Here is a 21907-nt window from a genome sequence, read left to right as displayed (position 1 = left end):
AAAACGCCTGTAGAGTATGCGGATCATAACTCAATCCAATCCTTTCATATGTATAAAAGCTCATACGCGCCACTTACGACTGAACATGTACATTAATCACTGTCACAGTAAACAGATCACCTCACGCACATGCTGGTGCAGCCTTACATTAATTACTAATGCATTCACATACACACACACACACACATGACATGTTCTCATTTTCCCACTAAAATATTTACACAGACATGTATGAAATGCAGCTGTGTTCACCTCCATACTGGGAACTCACGTTAGATGTATGCATTTTACATAAACGGTGACGTCTCTGTTTATGTGTTCATTGCAGAAGAGGAAGCCGTCAATTCTGTCGGCAATCAGGGCTGGGGACATAACGAGTGCTGACATAGAAATGCGCAGTTAAATGAAAAACACAAACCTAGCATCATCACAGATATGAGAAGTGCAAACAATTATCTGTGACATTTACAGATGATTTGTAAACCCATTTCTAATGCCACTTAGTCAGGAATAGTTTAGTAGAACAGAGCACAGGAGTGCGCTTTAATACACAATAACAGAGTACTGCAACACGGAGAAGGAATCACACTAGACTTAATTGTTTTGGGGGGTTTTTTTGTTCTTTTTTATTAAACTAAAATTAATATCACTTGATTGATATCCAGGAAATTAATTAAGAGTAAGTTGAGAGGACAGATTCTGACTTTTTTCATTCCCTTAAATCCAGCAGGTATGCTGAAGCAGCTTTCTTTTTCACTTTGTTCTTTAGGGTTTGTTTGTTTATTGGGTTTTATCTTTAAATTTCTATTCCCTTTCTCTATCAGCCAAGAAGAGATTCTTGAAAAATGTGACAATAGGTGACAAAATCCACTTTGGTCCGTGTGAAAGCCTGTAACAATTTTTTTTACACTTAAATAAGCATTTTTTACAAGTGCAAAAAGACTCTTTGCACCGTCTTCCTCTTCTTTTTTGTATAAAGTTCCTCTATGTGGTTCTGTCCCACTAATACTGGAAACACAAATAAGGAAGATAATTTGATTAACTCAGACTTCAGAAGCTTGATAATTAGGTTGGAATAGAAGTTGATTTCTTCACCAAACATGGCAGATTTTCTCTCTTATCACTTCCCTTTAGTAGATTCACCAGTGGCTATTTTACTTCTCTCGTGTAATTAAAGAATTTCCTTTTTTTTAAGAATAAAATGATGGGCAAAAATTGATGATGGCGATGTTTTGAAAAATCCATTTCAGTATCAATCAACTATAATGATATACACTCACCAGTCAGTTCATTAGGTACGCTTTTCTAATATCATGGGTTGTTGTCAGAGCTAACTTAATTCTTCGTGCTGCAAACATCGCTCTGAGATTTTGGTCCATATTGACATGATAGCATCACACAGTTTCTGCAGACTTTTTGGCTGCACATCTATGATGTTGATCTCTTGTTCCTCCACATCTCAAAGGTGCTCTGTTGGATTGAGATCTGTTGACTATGACATTTGAGACATTTGAGTACACTGAGCTGAACCAGTTCAAGACAGGATGGATCCATGCTTGCATGTAGTTTAAGCCAAACTCTGACCCTATGTTGCGGTGGATGTTAAGACTCATCAGACCAGGCGAGGTTTTTCGAGTGTTTTGGTGAATCCGTGTGAACTGTAGCATCGGTTTCCTGTTCTTAGCTGACAGGAGTGACACCCAGTGTGGTCTTTTGCTGCTGTAGCCCGTCTGCTTCCAGCTTTGACATGTTGTGCATTCAGAGATCCTCTTCTGCATACCTTGATTGTAGTGAGGGGTTATTTGAGTTACTGTTTTTCTGTGATACCAGCGGTCACTGATCTCTGGCATGTTCACCCAGAGAACTGACTCTCACCAGATATTTTCTCTTTCCTGACCAATACCTGTAAACCCAAGAGACAGTTGTGTAGTAAATCCCAGTAGGTCAACAGTTTCTGAAACCAGTCTGGCACCAACAATCATACCGAGGTGAAAGTCACCTTAATCGCCCTTTTTCCCATTTTGATACTCAGTTTGCCTTGACCTAAACTGTCTACATGTCTAAATGTTGCTGCCATGTGATCAGCCTAGATAACTGTGCTAACAAACAAGATGAACTAGTATACCTAATGATGCCCGATGAGCTTATTTCCCTTTGATGACACATATGTGGTCCCTTTCCAATTTAAAAACAAATATGTATGTGGAAACTTGTATAGTCACCAGCTCTGACACAACACTGACAAACACTCAGAATTTCCTCGAGCTGCACAATAGCAACAGAAGACTGATTGTAACTGTGACAAGTTAGTCCGATCAAATTAGATGAAGTATATTAATCAATATTTCACTAAATAAAATGTGGCAGATTATATTTCCTTATTACACATTGCTATCTTGTGTAAACAACATCTTTCCAAGATGATCTGCAGCGCTGTATAATTTTTAAAACAGACAAAAGTAAGAAAAACTGAGTCTTAAAAGATGAAAGAAAAAAAGCCTTGGGTTATAGTGCTTGAATCTTTAAATGCATTATAAATAGAGTTGTCAGAAGGCATCAAAGGCTAGTGGAAGTGAATAAATGTTATATGATGACAATTGAAATATTACTTCACTGTGCTCGAATCTCTGCTCATTAAACCTCTGCCGTGCAACTTGTAATAAGTAAGGTTTGTAGTTCAGTAGTTCATGAGCCAAGAGACGACGATCAGATGTCCGAATGTAAACTAACAGGCGTTTAATAAAGCGCAGAGAGGTAACTCGGGTCATTTGTCTGTCAAAGTACGACTACAAGTGTATTACTAACAGTAGGATGAGGCCATCTGTGGACACAAAGCATTTCAGTTTGTTTCATTGCCGCTGTACATTTCGATCAAAGCTTCTACTCTCACCTGGGGAATAAACGTGTGTTCATCATTTTGAATTGCTTTACTTCTGCACCATTGCTCCAGCATTGTGGGGGGCTGGAAAGTGGGGATGTGGCTGGGTGAGGGGTGGATTTGTACAATTATAGAACTGATGATGTAAAGACACTAAAGCACACATTCCCCCTTATATAACCCCGAGTGGTACAGTCCACAGTCTTAAAGGCAGAGTGTGCTGAGAGGAGTGCATGCATTCTTTAATCTGTTTTAGTTAAACTAAACAAAAATGTGAACGAGGTGATCAAACAGAGGAGAAATCATATAACAATTCAGACGGAGAAGGGGCTAAAGAAAGTTTCAACGCATTATCATTAATGTGTCTATTTGGGACTATTTAACGTTGAAATATTCCTAAAATCTCAGATTATTACTGTCCTTTGTGCTCCTCTATAACCTGAGTGCATATTTGCACAGCCACGTGGAAATATGCTCAGGTGGGCAAATCCAATGCAGAGTTACTGCCTCAGACCTCAGTCCTACAAGGGTGACCATATGACAACAACAAGCCTCCCTATTGCCATGGCAACAACTGCACCATTGCTAAGGCAACAGCTGCAGAGTGCTACAACAAGCAGAAAAAAAACCTTCATGTGTCTTCAGTTTCTTTCTTTTTTCCATCCGGTTAAAGCAAACTTCGGCTTCATGTGATCCGGTCTTCTCTGACTCGCTCTCGCGGTGCTTCATGGTTTCTTTTTTTCTGTGATGCATATGTAATTCACACTCTCCTCCTCAACACATTTTCTTTCGGTCTAATTCCTGCTGTCTTCACACACACACACACACACACACACACACACACACATACACACACACACACACACACACATGCATACACTCACGCACTCACCCACTCTCCCTCTCCTTTTCTCTCTCCTTCACTGTCCCCTCCCTCAGTTCTTCCTCTCCATCCTCGGCTGTTTCGCTGTCTTATTCTCCGTTTCTCTTTTTCCCCTTTTCTTTCCACAGTGTGACCCCCCCTTCTTTTTTTGTTAATCCCACCACCCCTGCCTTCCATCTCCATCCTCCCCTTTCTCCATCTCTTTTTGTATTCATCCCATCTTTTCTCTTTCTTTTCCACCGTTCCTTAGATAGACTCACACCTTTCCTTTTCTCTGCTCTCTCTCCCTCTCTTTCTCTCTCTTATACTAAATTCTAAGACCACCCTCTCTCCTCTCTTCTCTTTTTTTCTCCTTTTGCTCACTCTCTCTATTTCTCTGTGGCCCTCCCCCTCCCTTTTCATGTTTCCCCCCTCCCTCCATCCTCTCTTTCCCTCGCTGGTTCAGTTAGTCAAAGAAGAGATTCACGGAAGGAGAGAAAAGGGGGGAAAGGCAGGACGAGAGTGAGAGCGCAGGAGTGGGGCAGGCTGGGGAGAGGGGTGTGGGGTCTCAGCCCTCTGTCGTGGGGGGTTGGGGGGGTTGAGATACACCCCGATATTTGTTTTAAGTACCATGGACTGCCTCTGCATTGTGACTACAAAGGTAAGCCTATCTGTTGTTCATTACTCTAGCTCTATGTGTGCGTGAAACAGAGTGAGAGGCACCACAACTGGAACTGAACCGGGAAGAAAGCAGCCAGCTTCCTTCTGCCATCTCTCAATTGTGGGAATTTGCTGTCTTCATGACATTTCTCGTGTTGTGCATTGTTTCTATCTTTGTGTTCGTTTTGAGCATTTGAACATTTCAGAAAAGCCTCAGTGCGAGCTGAGCTACCTGACTGAACACTCTTTGATATCTCCCTCTCTAGATGACCCTCTCTCCCACTCTCTGAATCTCCTACTCCGTGTCATGCTTTGTGAGTGTATGAACAGGGGCTGGCTGACCTGCGTGGATGTAGCGAAAGCGGCAGAGATCTGATCCTCGGGTTGCCTGTGTGGGGCTTTGTGTCATGCCCGAGCTGCAGAGTGTGTCAGGCAGAGACCATGGGAGGGCACTATGCATGCTAATATTTCTCACAATTTCCAGCTGCTTTGTCCTAAACTCGACCGTAAGCACACGTGAAGCTTACCCACTGTGCAGCTGCAAACATCTGCAAACATAATGTATGAGCCACATGTTATATCACACACATGCGCTGCTCCAAGGAGCCAGTACTAGACATGAGACTGACTAGAAAAAGGAACATGAAGTAGCTTTAAGTCTGTTGTCCAGGCCTATTTGCTCAGATGTCCAAGACCTTAAGACCTTCAGATCATATATATATAGAGATATAGATATATCTCTATATATATAATTTTCTGATGGATATACCTACACAGCTGCACACAGATTCAAAAGGAGGTGAGCAGTGTACTACAGCAGCTGAACCTGAATGCAGATTCTGGCAGGAAGTGATGACAGAAAAAAGAGGAAAACAAAAATACACGCAAACACACACACACAGGCGTGTGAAGGTGCTGATCATCTGAGATTTCCATTTGTTCTTAATTTGTGGAGCAGGCGTGAGTGCAGCTGGTCCTTTCAGATGTATTACGTAAACTTGCGCTTAACTGTGGCACATTACATTCATTTGCTTATCAAGCTCTCAGTTTCCGTGGCAACAGAGATTAGTGGTTAAACACAGATAAGTAGGTGCAGTCAGATGAGGAGGGAGACACACTGCGCGCGTGTACAGCAAAGTACATTAAACGCGTTTTTTGTTTGCGAATTTCACACCATTTCACGTCCTTCCCTAATGACAGAACTTCCACACAGGTAGCTGCTTTTTGGTTCTGCAAAGCAGTTTTTGTTACCTTGCACCGTGCAGTGTGACAAATTCATTGAGAGAGAGAGAAGGGGGGCAGGAAAAGGAAGCTTCAAGGTATTTCTCCTCCCTGGAACACCTGCACCTCGTGCATTTTGTTTTACATCACTGAGCTTAGGACAAGAAGAAAAATAAGACTGTAAGTAAAAGACCACGGTTGGCAACTGTGGGTTTTTCACCCAACCGGTTCCAGGATTCTGCATCGCTTTCAAAGTGTGAAAAGACTTAGTGTAAAGCTGGCACAGAAAACCCAAGTATTACCAAGAACTTGTGAGACAGATGGTTGGTTTATAAAAGGAAAGGTGAGAGCGCATAGATGTGCAAAGTTATGCACTGACTGATTGGCTAAGCAGCTCTTGGACTGGCAAATGAAATGGCTATTCTTGGAGCGCCTAGATGACCGTTTAACCCAGCAAAATGAGCTAAACCTTTGTCACTGGGGATTGTTTGTTAAACACTAACCAGATATTCACAAGAGAGCCTACGGTTCACTTGGATATGCCACAAAACTTGGTGTATTCCTTTAAATGTGCATTATTAAACTTTAATGGAGGCAGGCTGAACTGCAGGTGAGGAGTGTGGCTTGCCACCACGTAGCAGATGACGGGCGAGCAGCTCCCTGAGCGAGCTGTTCAGTGACACCCACGTGCTGTATAACAAGTTATGTGAACAATGCCGCGTTCCCGTGCAGGTCTTTGCACAAAGTTTTGGTGTGTGGGTGAAGCCACAGTCAGCTGGTGAGTGACAAATATCTGATACCGCTACACAGAGCACACCAACTAGAACCGGAGCACTGCTGTGCCGTGCTCTTTGACGGTTAAAAGGCATCCCCCACTGAGTCGGTGGGTTGAGTATTTTGGCGAGAAAAGTCAGGCTGAATTTCTCCCCGAGACATTGAGAAAGGATGTCTTTGAGCGAAAGAATCAGAATTAGTACAAATTTGTGAGGAAAGCCCATTTCGGATAAAAGATGATTTCATCCTCAAGGTAAAAGTGCAAAAGTTGTGTCCCTTTCTTGTTTTCTTACAGTTCTTATGACGCTATTACTTTTCTCTATCCTCCTACACTGACAGGTTCACGTTTTGGCTTGGATAAAATTTGAAGTAACTGCAATTTGACTGTAATCTTTTTATTTATAATTCATGGAGCAAATGACCAGGAAACACTCGGTATTTCAATCGATTCTCCTGAGCGAATTGGACTTTTTAGGAGCTTATGTAATTTTCTGCTCCTTCCCACACTAAAATCTCTGGGAAAAAAAAAAAAAAAAAGCAAGCAGTAAATTGCAACATATGATGCTGGTGAATCATACACAAGTGTCATTACATAACATTTAGAACTAGAATATTAGGGCATATCGAGGAGACGTCACAAGATTTATATTTAGTTGCGTGCCTGACAATACCTTTGACTCTCCCTCCCTGTGTGGCACTGAGTCAGAGAAGGATGGGTCGGTAATTTGAGAGGCGCGAACACAGATGATGCGCATAGTGAAAAGGATTTATGCTCGAAAAGCAACTAATCTTAATTCTATCTTTGAGAAAATTGCTGCAATAAATCCACGTTCTCCTGTGCGGTACGGAGGACATGCAGTGCATTTCTGTTGCCTCCTCTTCTCTAGCCTTTTTTGATCATCACTCTTTTCCCTGTTGTCACTCTCAATCCACTTCCTGTTTCCACAGACTTTTTTTTTTGTCCTTTTTGCCTCCTTCACCCCTGTAATCCCTCTCTCGGTCCTCTCTCCCAGCCTCCTCTTTCCTTTATCTCATTTTACCTCCTCCCCCCCATCCCTCCCACTCTGCTCACTCTACTCCTCCCTGCTCTCTGCTCTGTAGCTTACCTTCTGCCCTCTTCTTCAGCACTTTCGAGGCTTCCCTAGTTAGTGCCTTTTTTCCTCCAATGAATTATACATTTGACAAGATGTAGTCAAAGCCAGCATCTTCGCATGCGCTTTATTGGTTTCATGTATGGCTACATCTGACATGAGCATCTTCTTCCCTGGATTTGGTTTTACCACTCACATTTTTTTCAGTCTATATAAATATTTATATAATGTGGATGTGTGTTTATTGTGTGTGCGTGTGTGTCTGTGCGCTTTCAAGGATGAAAAGCTTATGGCTGCTGTATCTTACGCTAGCCCCGAGAGTCTCCAAAATGGAGTTACAGTATAAGCTAAACCCCTCTGCTCGCAAGTCCTTTCGAGCCTCCTCAATATTTTTTCAAGTCATCCACCTTAACAAGCGCCCATTCACCATACCGTGTGATGCCAGTATGAATGCGTGCAGCAGTGTGTGCTGTGTGTCAGGATTAGTGATCCAGTGGAGAGCTCAGATGATCTCCACTCAAGGGCATGAACATCCATCAGGCCTTTGTATGCAGCCACAGAGACACTGATCCTGCCAAGTGTCTCCCAGGGCACAGTGTGCGAAGCAGAGCTTGCCCCAGTGCAAGACCGATGCCACGACTGCACTATGCTGAGGGTCTCTGCTGGTCAGTTAAAAAGCACAGCAGAACAAATTTGTAGCTGTATAGAGACGGACAATTTATTTATTTATTTCCCCCTTCGATTGCTCTGTCGGTATTTCTGCTCGAATGACAGCTTGCTTTTGTGCTTGAGGTGAAATACTGGAAAAAAATTCAGGGGTTAGCCATGATCTCTGTTCGTCTTTATGTATGTATTGCACCACTCACCCACACGTTCATTTGTTTTACCAAAAGAAAGCCACATACACCTACATGATCAGACAGAATGCATGCAAGCTGTGGAGCATTTCGCTCTAGTGCAAGTAGCTTTTGCACTGTGGATTGAAGCCTTGCTCGATTTAGAACTATGAATTTTTTGCCAATAAAACCCATTAGATTCAAATAAAGAGGAGGTATAAGATCACCGCTTCATATATTTGTATAATAATAATAATTATAACTAAGAAAGTCAAATTGCTTCATGTTAAGTTTTTTTTTTCCAAATCGTATGCCCATCAGTTGCCTTGTTTCACTATCTTAAGCCTGCAGAGTCAACACTGGTGAGGGCTCACTTCACGTATGAGTATATTTCAGCTCCTTTATGATGCTCATCATCCCCACCAGGCGCTTTAGCCAGCAAGAAGGCTGTTAAGAGCTTCTCTTTGTCAAATGCACACAGCACAATCTGTGCTCCTGCTTCTGCTTCTTCACTCTGCTCCACTGTCTCTTACGGTGAGAGAATGAGCAAAGCCTCATCGTTTCTTTTGAACTCAAATGGTTTGGTGCATTAGGTGGATATTCTGGTAGGGTAGATGCTCAGTCTGTGTCTTTAGTGCTTTTCTAGTTTCTCCTTTGAGCCTCATTTTGGGCAGATGGCTACTTCTTTTGATTTAATAGGGCAATGTAACGTTAAACAGTGAACACGTATTTAAACAACCTTTCCATTTTGTGCACTAAGAGTGCCACCTCCAAGGGTCTGATGCTCATTTTCATTGTTTTGGCTGTCAGAATCATCGTCCATCCTCAAATTGTCCACATGACAGATGACAAATTAGATATATCATTGCTTGTTTGGGTTGGACACTTTGTCATTTCACATTGAGCGAGAAGGCTAATGGGGAGCCATGAGCCTGCTATGGTAGACCGTAAGGAGGGCAGTGGCTGTCAGCTATACCGCTCCGTTCTGAGCAAACAAGAAACACAACAAAGTGTCGTGGCAACCTGGAAAATTCAAAATCAATAGCAATGAGAGTGTACATCTAATGATGTTGATAGAGTCGATAGAGGAGGCTCTGTCATCCTCATTAGGGTCAAGGAGGGTCAGGTTGTCGCTGGATCCTTATGTAATGACACATTATGCCCACATTGTAGGCTTTTTAGTTAGAGATCATATAACTAGCATGTCATATGTGGGGAAAAGAGGAAGGTCAAATAAAAGTGACGAAAACAAGAAAGCCAAGCTGATATCATTGATGTGGACTTGCAACAGCTTTGCAAGCAGGATCTTAATTTCTTAGAGAGCTGATTTTCTTTTTCTTTTTTTTTTGTAATACAGCACACAATGACATCTTGTGGCACATTAAAAAACTACAGCAAAGGAGCTCATGACAGTCTGATTAAGGAGTATTCATACACATTTCACATGCCAGTACCATACATATGTGAAGCTCGGATGCTGCATTGGCCCATGCCAAAATACACACACACACACACACACACACACACACACACACACACACACACACACACACACACACACACATATTTATATTTATATATATATATATATATATATATAGATATGCATGTAGGGCCCTGTGTGTTTCCTCATAATTTATAGGGAGCATCTGAATTACTGTATCAGTGATTCATGAGCAGTCCCCCTGTCACAGGCACTCACATTCACAACAATCTCATCTGAAATTCAGGTCACGATTTTGGGGGTTTCGAACCTCCTGCCTGGCAAAGAGCACAAGACTGAACAGAGTGCAAGTCAAATTCGAATTATATGCTTAGTAACCCTAATGATAGACCTCGCTGCCCACATGTGTGGCTTTGGCCCTGAGTAGACACGGCACACGACGTGAGCTAATGACGCTATGAGAGTTCAGACGTAGTGACAGCACAGTAACGCACAAGTGCACATATTTTCTCTGATTTGTTTGTCTCTGGCTTTGTATCTTCATGTTCCTCTTATAGGTGATGTCAGTTGCCTAGCAACCAAGCAATCAGGGCCCGATTGTTGCCATGACAACGTGGCAGGGGTATCATCATGGAGAGAATAGAGATGAAAGGAGGAAGGGAGGGAGAGAGGAGAGAACGGGAGAGATAGAGAGAGATACGGAGAGAGAGAGAGAGAGAGAGAGAGAGGGAGAGAGAGAGAGACCTGCCATTGAAGGGTGTTGATAATGTGAAGCCCACAGTGTGCAGGTAGGAGGATGACCTCTGTGTAGGCGCCGGCAGAGGATGCTCATGAATGCAGAGAATAGAAAATTAATGTTTGGTCTTATGTGGCTGGATTCGCGGGTTACACAGCGTTTAACACTCTTCTAACGGGCTTCACTCCAGATGGAAATGTCACGATGTGCTTGAGTTGTCTTTAGTTACAGAGAGCGAAGCCGCGCAGAAGCCACAGCTCACTGTGTCGCTGAGATCCAGAGGGCTGTGGGCCTAACCTCTGCAGGTGTCATAACCCATCCATCACCCAACAGCCATCCACTGTAAAACAGTCCAGTGGGGTCATGGTGCATTTTACTCTGTTTATTCCCCAACCAAATTTTGCTCCCCCCCTTAATATAGCCATATAGCTAAAAGACATAAAAAGAGACGCAGCTGAAGTGCAATTTATGATGACAACTAAGCCTGGAAAGGAGTTATATTTAGTTAAAAATTTGGGCAATAACGACTGATCAAAGACCACTCAAGTTTGTCTGAGATAAAAGCTTGAATGGCTACTACATAATAACAATTGGATAAGCATCAACTGTTATTAGCGATATCAGTATTTTGCATTAAGTCACGATGCATTCCTTAGAGAAAAGTTGTCTTACTCATTCATTGTTGACTTTATTAATGTGCAGCTTCTGGCTAAAGGGTGACGATATTGCTTCTAGTATACCTGTAGACAAGATTGTGATGTGGATAGAGGAATGTAAGTTATTACTTAAGAATTAGTACAGTTTGATAGAGTGTCTAATGCTTACGTAAGAAACAGTATTTGGTATGGTTATATACAGAAAACAGACAGTATAAAAAAAAAAATCTAGAAACGCGCTTCTTAAAGCAATCTCCAGGTCTTTGTGATGTGAAATGACTGATAAGATAAACATGAATTTGCTCATGTATCCTTGTGTAGGGATATGGGTATCAAAAAAAAATTGGGGCCGTTTTAAAGCAAAAATACATTTTCATAACACCAGCCATGCAATTTACCAGTTATCACTGTGCTAGGCTATTGTGAAGTGATAAGGTGAGGAAGTATCACAGGCTATATTAACATGCTATTTGCACCTAAAGTGAAAATTGTGATAAAAAAAAAAATCCTTTATATAGAAAGAGACCTGAGTATTCAGACAACAATGCTGGCAGCTACTCTAAAGGTACAAATTACACAGACATCATGTGTAAAGACTCATCTGTCCCACCTAGGAGTATTTGTAATTAAATCAGCTTTCATGTTAGAGTTTAAAAAGCTACAACACTAAGAGAAGGTCCGATTCATTTTAACCTTTAGAGGTAAAGAGCTGAACGTCATTTACTGCATCTCATATTTGACACACATCTTCAACAACTTCAGTGATCAGCACCCAAATATTTTTGCTACATGTCTATTATTAAATTTTATGTGCTTTATTAATTGATGCTATTGCAATTTAAAGAAACTAGGCTTCATCGCTGCAAATTCAACAAAATGTTGGATCGCTGATTTTACAGCTTGGCGTGCACCAGTTGATTTCACTGTGGCAAAAGTTGTTACTATCCAATAAAAATATAAATATTCAACTTTAAAAAATTATTTAAAAAAACAGATATTCTCTTTAGAAAGCAAAACTGGAAGCTGAAAGCAGAAAATATTGGTATTTTTTCTTGCCTATATAAGAAGGGATTAGCTGGTTATCAACTTGCTGTCAGCTATTTGACCAAATAAACCTTCAAAGTGTTCAGTCCCCGTGTAACAGCGGTGACATGGACATTTTTTCACTTCCCTAAAACATTCTAAACCTGCGTGAGCTTATTTACTCATTTATTTTATCTTCCGTGCTAAGCACATTGAGATTGCGTGCAATGCAATGAGCTATCTAGATACAATTGCTATTACCGTTAAAAGAGTGGAGGTGAAGGTGTACCCAGAGATTTCATATTTGCGTCAAACACGCTCTCACGTTAGGTGACGTCTGTGTGCTTAATGGTGAGGCAAAGAGGGAGCAAAGAGCAGAGTGAGTGGAAGCATACTGTAAAAAGGAAAAAAAAACAACCCAAAAATCATAGAAAAATAATATAGAAGGTTGTCTCTCTGCCTGTATGTCCCCGTCCCCCTTCCCTCCCTCCCTCGCCGGCAGTGGCAAACATATTTTCTGAGTCACGGCTGGAGCAGGCAGCCGGTCGTCTCTTTTCCGACCCTTGCCTTTAACACCAAGATACATCCAACACCAACAACTCTCTGCTTCCAGGAAAACTCTCTCTCTCTTCGTCTGCTACGACACCCCCCTCCCCCCTTCCCTCACTCCCCCTCCCTCTTTTTTTTATTCCCCCTTCCCCAGCCTCCCATCTTTCTCTCTCTCCCTCTCTCTCTTTCCTTTTCTCCCCATCTCTCTCCTCCTCTACTGCGGGTGTCTGGGAGGCTGTTTTTCCTCTGTCTCTTGCTCATGAAGGGCCGCACTAAGCTCCCTTCTCTCTGTCCGTGTGTGGTAGGTAAATTCACCTCTCTGTTTGTGTCGTTCTTCTCCTTCCATCCCTCTGTTGCTGCCTCTGTTTTGCATGTTAGCTCAAAGTCTGCTAGTCGTTCTGGCAGGCTTAGGGGAGGTCTCTACCTACATCTGTGCATACTGCATTGAACATGCTTGTAATCTGCTCCAGTGTCATGGATTAATCAAAAAATATGTGTCTGAGGAATTTTTTATTATTTATTTCTTTGCTCTCCTTGTACGTGTGCTCTGGGTAGGTTTAATCATCCAGTTTGGGTATTACGTATGAACATGGCCCGGCACGTGTGGGTGTGTATGTACCAGTGAGCATGTTTCGAAATGCAGAAAGAGTGAAACTCTAGCAGACTTGTTGATTAAAGCATTACAGATTCATGCATGCATGTCTTTTATTCTACGTCTGGGTTGGTTCCCGCCTGTGTACGTCTGGGGATAATTCATATTCTTATGCACTTCTCTTCCCCCGAGGACTCTGGGACATTAGGCTAGTGTCCTTCTCAGATAAGGAAAATCATCCTGTTTAATCAGCTGGCATCGCTTTGAAAAAAGGTCATTTCATTTTTAGGGTTACAGTAAAGACTCGTGACCAACATCAGGTTAATGGGACACAGAGGCAAGCAAATGGGTTTTCTTCTCATGTCCTGGTTACATCCCTATGTGCTGAAATACAGTTATTGAAGCAGTCGTGCAGGTTTGTGTAAAAAACAGGGCTACTCCAGCCTTAATTAGCTGACATGATGAGTCTCTACTTTGGCTGATCGAGTGTTTGGGACTAAGATGCCATTTAATGCAGTTCCACAAGCAGAAGCCACTGTGTATGCACATGTATGTGTTTGTGGTCGAACAGCGCTTTGAGCTGGTCATTATGGTGTATTTGACAGGTTGGACTGCAGATTTGTAGCTCAAGTAGGTCTGATTTAGGAGAGCCATTAAATTTATGGACTTGTTGATTAGAATACGAAATGCAGTCTACACAACGTGGGGCATATATAATGTTTTTTTGTTTGTTTGTTTCAGTGTGCCAGCATGTTGGATTTTAAAAGGAGTAGATTAAACGATAGCTTGATGCAATTTCCCTGATTTAATGCACAAAATGTTAAAAAATTATATACATTTCAAGAACTGGAGTTTGATGTTTTGATAACCTTTTTTTATTATTATTCTTATTCTGGTTGTTTACCTCAGTTGTCAAAGACCAAAGGTGTGTCAGTCAGACTGTCCTACAGGTGCACATGTGTCAGACATCAAGATATGACTAGACCAGCCACTTCAGGTGGTCCACCATGAGTACTCCAGGAAAGTTTCAGAGCTTGGAATCAGTGTGCATGAGTGATGGACAGACCAAAGTATATACATATATAAAGAAATGCCTCATAATCAGTGCATCTGTCAAACACAGCAGAAGTGGTGTTATTGATTGGATGTGTAGCACTGCTGGTGGAGTCGCTTGATAATTTTGCTTCTAATTGCAGCAGCGCGGTGATCAGTACATACATTAAGACTTCTCAGATCCAAAGGATCGCATTAGAACACGAGGAACAATGATCCAGCAGCAAGGCAGTCTTAAACATTCACCAAAAGCAATTTAGGAGGAGTCATGAACTTGACCTAGAGTTCAATTGAGATCCCAAACAAGCAAGAAGTGAAGATGGCTGCAATCCAGGAGGACCAGAGCATCATGTAGGCGTGTGATCAGGCAGTTGTCTGCGTGACAAATTTAGTTAAACTGGTTTGATCACATTAGGGGACCATATTTGAAAATGGTTGCAGCCTCTACATAGTTTACTTTATGTGGATGTCACTGCCCTGATATTGAACTGAAAATGACGCTGGGCCTCAGATACCAAAGAGGTAGCATGCGTGAAGAGCCAACTTTGCTCCAGGTAGCAGAAACAAAGTGAAAATACAACTTCTCCATGCCAGTGCATGCCACCACATGTTTCAACATCATGCTATTTCATTGTCTTATTTCATCACCTTGTACAGCTTTCTAATGGGTTTGCTGGGCCATGACTGGCCAAGTGATCTACTCCATCATAGCTCAAAAAGGATGCTGATGGGAGAGCATATTTCTGTCGTATGTTTTTCATTTCGTTGTTAGTAAAAATTTTACGAGGCCCGACTCGTTTGTGAGTTTACTACCTCTGCTCAACCAGTCGCTCTTTGTATGATTATGAAATGTGTCTTTGCAGCAGTTGTTTTGCACATTTGCACCGAGCATGATTATACTAATGACAACTGACCGTGACAACCGAGACTGAAGTTATCACGTATTTCCAAAAATCAGAAAGTATAAAAATGATCACCTCCTTTTACTGTTAGTCCTCATTCTGTTTAGAGCAATGGTGATAATATCTCTTGAACTAAACACTGCTTGCTAGATAACACAGAAGACACTTACAGCAAAGTGATAATTACTATGTTCGCTTAAGACACAGCTAGTCGGGCAGCTTTCTACCGTTATTTTAGGAAACTGTTCAGCTTGTCATAAAGATCTATGCTGGCCGTTCAAACTACGCCTACCAGCCACAACATTAAAACCTAATATTATGTGGAGCCCCCTAGCGCCAATAAAACAGCTCTGAACCATCTGTGATTGCAGGTACCAGGATATTAGCTGTAGATCAATTAAGTCCTGTGAGTTGTAAAGTGGATCATATTAGTTTTTCCCACATATCTAACAGATGTTTGAGCAGGACTGACATGTGGAGAATTACAGGGACAAGTTAAAGCTCTTTGTTAGGTTATTTATTACAGTTGAAAGATGCTGCCTTTGCTATAAAGGTCTCCTATAATGGCCTGCAACAGTGTTTAGGCAGGTAGTGCATTTCATGCAGCAAACATCCTCGTGAATTCCAGGACCCAAGCTTTTCCAGGAGCACACTGACCAGAGAATCATGCTGCCTCTGACATCTGCCTGCCATGCGCATGCACCCAGCTCTCACCATGATGTGCAACAGAACATGATTCATCAGACAAGGCCATCTTCTTTCACTGCGTAACTTCTGATGCTCCAGTGTAAGGGATCTCAGCAGTGGACGGGGGTTAGCATGGGCCTTCTGGCAAACCGGTGGCCATACAGCCACATACTCATGTAGCGCAACCAGCTTTAACCCTGTAACACCAAGTTATTGTGATCTCAACATCATTAGAGTGATGTTTTTTTGTTGTTTTTTTATTTGTCAGAAGGTTCAATAAACAGTTTTAACAGGTTTAAATAGAAAAATTACATTTTTCTGGCAATTATTTCATATTTCAGGCTTTGCAGGGTCACAATTTCTAGCAATTTCAGCTCAGGATATCAACCCATCAGTTAGCCTTTGCTCCCTATGTGCATCTGTGAGGCTCGGACACCTATGCCCCTGAAGACAGTTCACATATTTTACTTCCTTAGACACGTTTTATAGGGAATTACCACTCCAAATGAGCTGACTGGGTCAAAATCATTTGAATCCTTATGCATCAGCTTAAGGTTAAAGGCATGTTCACTAGCTGCATAACATATTCCACCCTGTAACAGGTGCAACCAACAAAATAACAAAATAATATAACAAAATAACTGGTTACATTCACTTTACCTGCCAGGGGATTTAATATTATGTCTGATCTGTATGTATTTGAGTGCTATTCATAAGAAACTGGTATTTTCTTGTCTATTCATAAGAAATTCGTGTTTTCCTGCCTACAGTAGCAGCCTGTACCAGTAAACATATGTCAGTTCAGTAACCACGACCATAAAAGACCCTCATATCAATTTTGCATTCTGATTACTGCTAACAGCTTCGTCTAGCAGTCCCAGTCTTCAAAACCCATCCCCTGCGGCACACCTATGAACTCCTTTATTCAAATGGGAGTGGTGGGAAAATGGAGCATAAATATATCCAGTTAGATTTACCTGGCAGGTTGGTTCCCGGGGGCTGTTCTGTTTTAATCATCTTGGTTAGAAGCTGTTCCATGGCTGACCAGACTGACGTCCTGCTGAGCACACTACTTGCAGAGCCAAAGCAGCGCGTGGTGCCGTCTTTTGTTGCATTTCTTCAGAGGGGGATCCAAAAGAAATCTACTTTTACTCTGACAATCTGTCAAAAGTATAAATGAATGCGTACACATTTTATTCAGTTCCATTCAATACAGTGTTACAATATGCAATGAAAAGTATTACCCATTAAATGAACTCCTGTGAGTCCTGGCCATGGTCATGCTAAAAAACTTACAAAACACAACAAAGCAAATTTCACATCTAATTATAGACTAAGCTGCATTCACACCCCTAGGCAAAGAAAATTAAACTAGCCTAAACTAAACTGTAGTCTTCTTCCATCTGCTGTTACAAAAATAGTTCAGTGAGGAGCGAGCCTTGCTTCTGCAGTTACCACAGAAACCATGGCAAGGTTCGTCAGCTCTATGGAAACACCACATGAAGAGAAGCACATGGAAACACTACTACATGAGATCACTCCATGAAAAAAAGAGCTCCGTTAAAATTCCTGCGGCTGGTGTTTACTTGTTAGTGGAGAAAATAGCATTTATAAGGTTTATCATGGTGGATGTGGCTAAGGACTTTGATATTACTAACAGGTCATGGTTTCACACAGACAGGCACAACGTATTTGCCACCAACACCTTAAAGGATACCTGATATAGTAATTTTGAGCTGCATATTTTTCCAGTCCTTGATTCTAATAGTGTAGCTTTGCATGATTCAAGTTTAAAATAATGTCTGAAACAGGCTTTTTTTAGCTCCTTGTCCTTTAAGGCCCCTATCTCTTTAAGACTTCTTTCTGATTGGCTGTCCTTTGCAAACAGAAGATTTCAACAGCAGCTGGGTGGGACTTCTGCGCTCTCGTTGACATTGTGCTGCTCTTCATGATCGCTTCGATGCAGTGAAGAGCTCAACATAAAACAAGGAAAGCATGACAAATATGAAATAAGACTTATTTTATTAAAGTCAAGTCTTGCAGCTAATGCAATGTCAGCCAGACATTGCATTAGCATGTTCGCGGCATGGCTGCTTTAGCAAGACGGCAGGGTAAGGGAGGGCTTTCGGCACGTGGGTGGTGGTGTTTTACATCGGACAGATTTTAGTGCAGGTTAGAGCCTGACGTGATGATCCAGATGATCTTTTATGCGCATCTTTTCACATTATGCGTGTTTAAGTCTCAGATGGAGGGGAGGGCAGCAGGCAAAGGATCGTCTCTGTACTGTGGATGGCACACTGCTGTTTGTGTTTAGTGTGGGAGGAGGCACAGCAGAACCAGAATGTGATACAGACTGTGAGGCTATGGTTGCAAAGAATTGGACCAGTAGCTGCAGTTAGACGTTCTTCTCTCATCACAGGAAGAGAATTATCCGCACGCTTTTAAGATTACGACGTGACTGCGTGGATGCTCTCATCCACTTGAAGGGTGGTGTGGACAACTTCGATCCCGTTTTCCCCCTTAAATAGTTCTCAGTACGCCTGCAGCTATCAAAAGGAGAAAAACAGTGCATTCTAGTGGCTATGTATTTTTTCTTTTAGCTTTTTGAATGTGTTGAAGGGATAATGCACGCACCATACTTCATACATAATGGATTGCTCCAAGTCAACGCTGTTGGTGATGACTCCATTTGGGCATGTAATATTTATACAGCTGGGTGAATTCGCAAGAGAGAAAACCAGGAATATCCTATCTGAAACCTAACAGTTTGCCTTTACTACAACTTTGGTGTCCTGCTGTTGCACCTGCAGGTTACCTTTAGCTTTGTGCAGCGTTGGGGTCAAAGAAAGGGTTTTTACTGATGACAACAAGTCCAGTTTAACTTTCTCTGACACTAAAGAGTGAATTCATAAAATATTACACTCAAATGCATCTCAGCTAACATTTTGCTTCTAGTAAATTAGTTTTAGCTCGCAGGCCTCTTTGATATGAAATTATGCCTGTAGATGCTGCAGGACTGTAGTCACTAAACAGAATCAGATATTCACACAGATAACTTTCAGATATTGTTGGTTCTGTGTAGGTGTGAATACTATTATTCACACCTTGTGTGTTTTCCTAGTCAAGAGAGCTGAGGCAGTCTCAGAGCCTCGGGAGATTCCCAGTTGTGTTTGCGTTTCAGTTCCGCTGTTCCGGTGTCAAAGCTGCTGAATGCTGGAGGTAATGGAAAGCTCAATACTAGAGAATTGTTCTGGAAGTGTGATATACATTGGTTTCCCCCCAGTTTGCCGCCTTCTGTGACAGTAGTTCTACACTTTCAGTGAATGCAAACACTAAAGCTGTAATTCCTTGTAGGTTTTGCCTCAACAAACAACTATTTAGAGAGCGGGCTCAGACAGAGCAAAACTATTTTGTCATCCATGTTTCACATGTTCTATCAGTTTATGGCTTTTTATAAAAATATAATTGGTAGATGTTTGTTTTGATTTATTTCAGCACGGTGTATTATACAGTAATGTGGGCTTTGTAGGCTTTGGTATGGTCATGTTAACTTGGTAGTCCAAACCTATGTTTTAGAGATTTCAAGAAACAATCGGCTGCATGGTTCAAAAGAATGCAACCCACCATCAAACTACAATGTCGACACCTGTAACTTGCATGTAAGCAATCCACTAAGCAGGGGATGAATATACAAGGGGATTAGATCAGATGGCAAGTATTCCCCAATTGGAGATCCCTAACAAAGTCAGCAAAGAGCACATTTAGCATTGGTCAGCTTGAAACTGTATTTTTTAAATGATTAATGCAAATATCATGTTTTCTGGAAAACTGCAGGGAACTCACTTTAGAGGCCCTTTGTGTGATTTTTCCTTTTCCCAGATCTACAGTATAGATTTTGGAGAGATACACCAGGTTGAAATAAACCACAAATATGCTTTCATTTAAAAACAGATTATAAAGTTTGGTATAATTGTTATGCAATGGCCACAATCAACTTTATGGTGTCATTATAAATTAGTTCTGATATGGATAACATATGGAATAATTACTCTGCATACATTTACATTTGGTGAAAGGTTTGAGGCTAATATTATTGTTATTTCTGTTGGCTGGACTTACAAAATATGCTCTAATTCATAAATCTGAAATGTACGGTCTATAGGCAAAATGAAGCAAGATCAAAGTGCATTCATTGCTTTATTTAATTTTGAGATGTTTATGTATATGTAAGAGTCTAATAAATAGAAAACAGCAATAAAATTTAGCTGACTATAGTTGGCGGAGTAGGATCTATTGATCACACACATCTCAAAAACGAGGTGAGCTAATCTAAAAGCAAGGACATGCTGTGCATTTTAGATGGGGATGTGGGAAGATTAACAAAGGCATCAATGAAGACTGAATATTTACATTTTCACACAATTAAATGTAAACCAATCATAATTTCAGCTTTGATTTTAGCTTTAATGTAAACTTTTAGCCAACCACCACAGCTAGTATGGAACATCTGGCTAACCTCAGGGCAGACTTAACAGGGTTTTAGCCACTCGCAGCGTCAGTGAGGGGCTCTTCTCGTTAGCTCACTGTGTTTCTTTAAATTCTCTGTCCATTTGAGGAAGACCTGTCACGTGTCTCGCTTGTGTTGCATGTAATAGTAGCATGAGACACCTGCTTTTATGAAGACAATCACCCGTGACAGAAACAGTCCTGCTATAGAGCCAGTGACCAGAAAGCTGCTGGCAAGAGGACTGTTTGTTAGGGATCTGCCACCCTTTGCAGATGTTGTCATGGAAACACTCTTTTGGGGTTCTCTCTCTCTCTCTCTGTTTCTCTCATACAATGCAGCATTAGGATGTTAATGCTATACTCAAAACAGTTCAGGTTTCCATGTGACTCCCACGCTTACATAATACTGTAGTTGAAGGGAAAAGCCACTTACAGTATGCCATAGAAATTATACTGTGCCCATGCTATATTGTACTTATTATACAATACCTGTGTACCCATGTATTATACTGTACCTATGCTGATAATTTATGACATTAGTCACATCAGTTTTTGTGTTAATTGCATGTTAATACACTTAAGTGTTGCATAAAATGGGTCACTTCTACTGTATATGTTGGCTATACACTACATATTAAAGATGGATGCAACTTGGTCTGGTGGCCACTGGCCTAAGCCTCGAGTTAAGGATCTCGGTTTTCCTAAATGGACATGCTGAGTATGGCTGACTACAAAAGCAGGGATAGAGCATGCTCAGATGGTAATAACTTTGAAATCACATGGTAGCCTCTCATAATTAATTTTATTCTGCCTTAAATAAGACTTGCAACGATACCATTAACTCATCATGAAAGTGTTTATTGATGTATCAAACCACATAAGAAATGGGCATTATAGTCTTTTATAGTCTATGCAAGCAATTCAAAGCTACCACAAAGTACGCTAGCAAAGTAGCCAATAAAGTCAGCAGTTTTGTTTTGCCTTTGAACCGAAGCTACACAAAAAATAATCCATGATTTGTGAATTATGCGTGTGTAAATTGCTACCAGATGCCCCCACTGGTCATAAGAAAGAAAGCAGGTTTCAGGGACTTCTGCCTTCCAGATCTGAAACCTCCATGTCTATGTACAGTTTATAGTTATACTTAAAAAGAAAAAAAAGACATGTCTATGTCTACATATTTTTAATGAAAGCATTGAGAGGAATCCCAGGCATTCCTGGGTTGTTTATTTGGAGGTTTCTCTTTTAGGAGAGAAAGAATAGAAAATAGTTCATGTCTTTTTCTTGCCAATGATATATAATTTAGACCTGTGATATGAAGGCTGATTTGAACCAAACTGAAATGAGACAGACTTCTGATTAGATGATTAGTTATTGATATTGTGACAGTACTCTTTAAAGAAAGTTACTTTCAGAAGGTGGAGTATTGCCAGGGGA

At 41.3% G+C, this 21907-nt stretch overlaps 1 protein-coding gene across 2 annotated transcripts in view; it reads left to right on the top strand.

The window, feature by feature from the left end:
• The first annotated feature begins 3729 nt into the window (after positions 1–3729).
• The window catches only part of dlg4a (discs, large homolog 4a (Drosophila)), a 63490-nt gene continuing 45312 nt past the window's right edge, over positions 3730–21907 (top strand). Inside the window, exon 1 of one of the 2 annotated variants that reach the window (XM_084942240.1) lies at positions 3730–4401. In XM_084942240.1, coding sequence (XP_084798366.1) covers positions 4372–4401 — 30 coding nt within the window. In that variant the 5' untranslated portion in view covers positions 3730–4371. Of the gene's footprint in view, positions 4402–12928; positions 13032–21907 lie in introns of those variants that run through there. The other variant, XM_084942239.1, reaches the window with a different exon arrangement.

This window comes from Perissodus microlepis, chromosome 10, assembly GCF_051167445.1.
Source record: "Perissodus microlepis isolate ML-2025 ecotype Zambia chromosome 10, ASM5116744v1, whole genome shotgun sequence".
NCBI lineage: Eukaryota > Metazoa > Chordata > Actinopteri > Cichliformes > Cichlidae > Perissodus > Perissodus microlepis.
The sequence above is the reverse complement of the archived record's forward strand: the minus strand, read 5'-3'. Positions and strand labels throughout refer to the sequence as shown.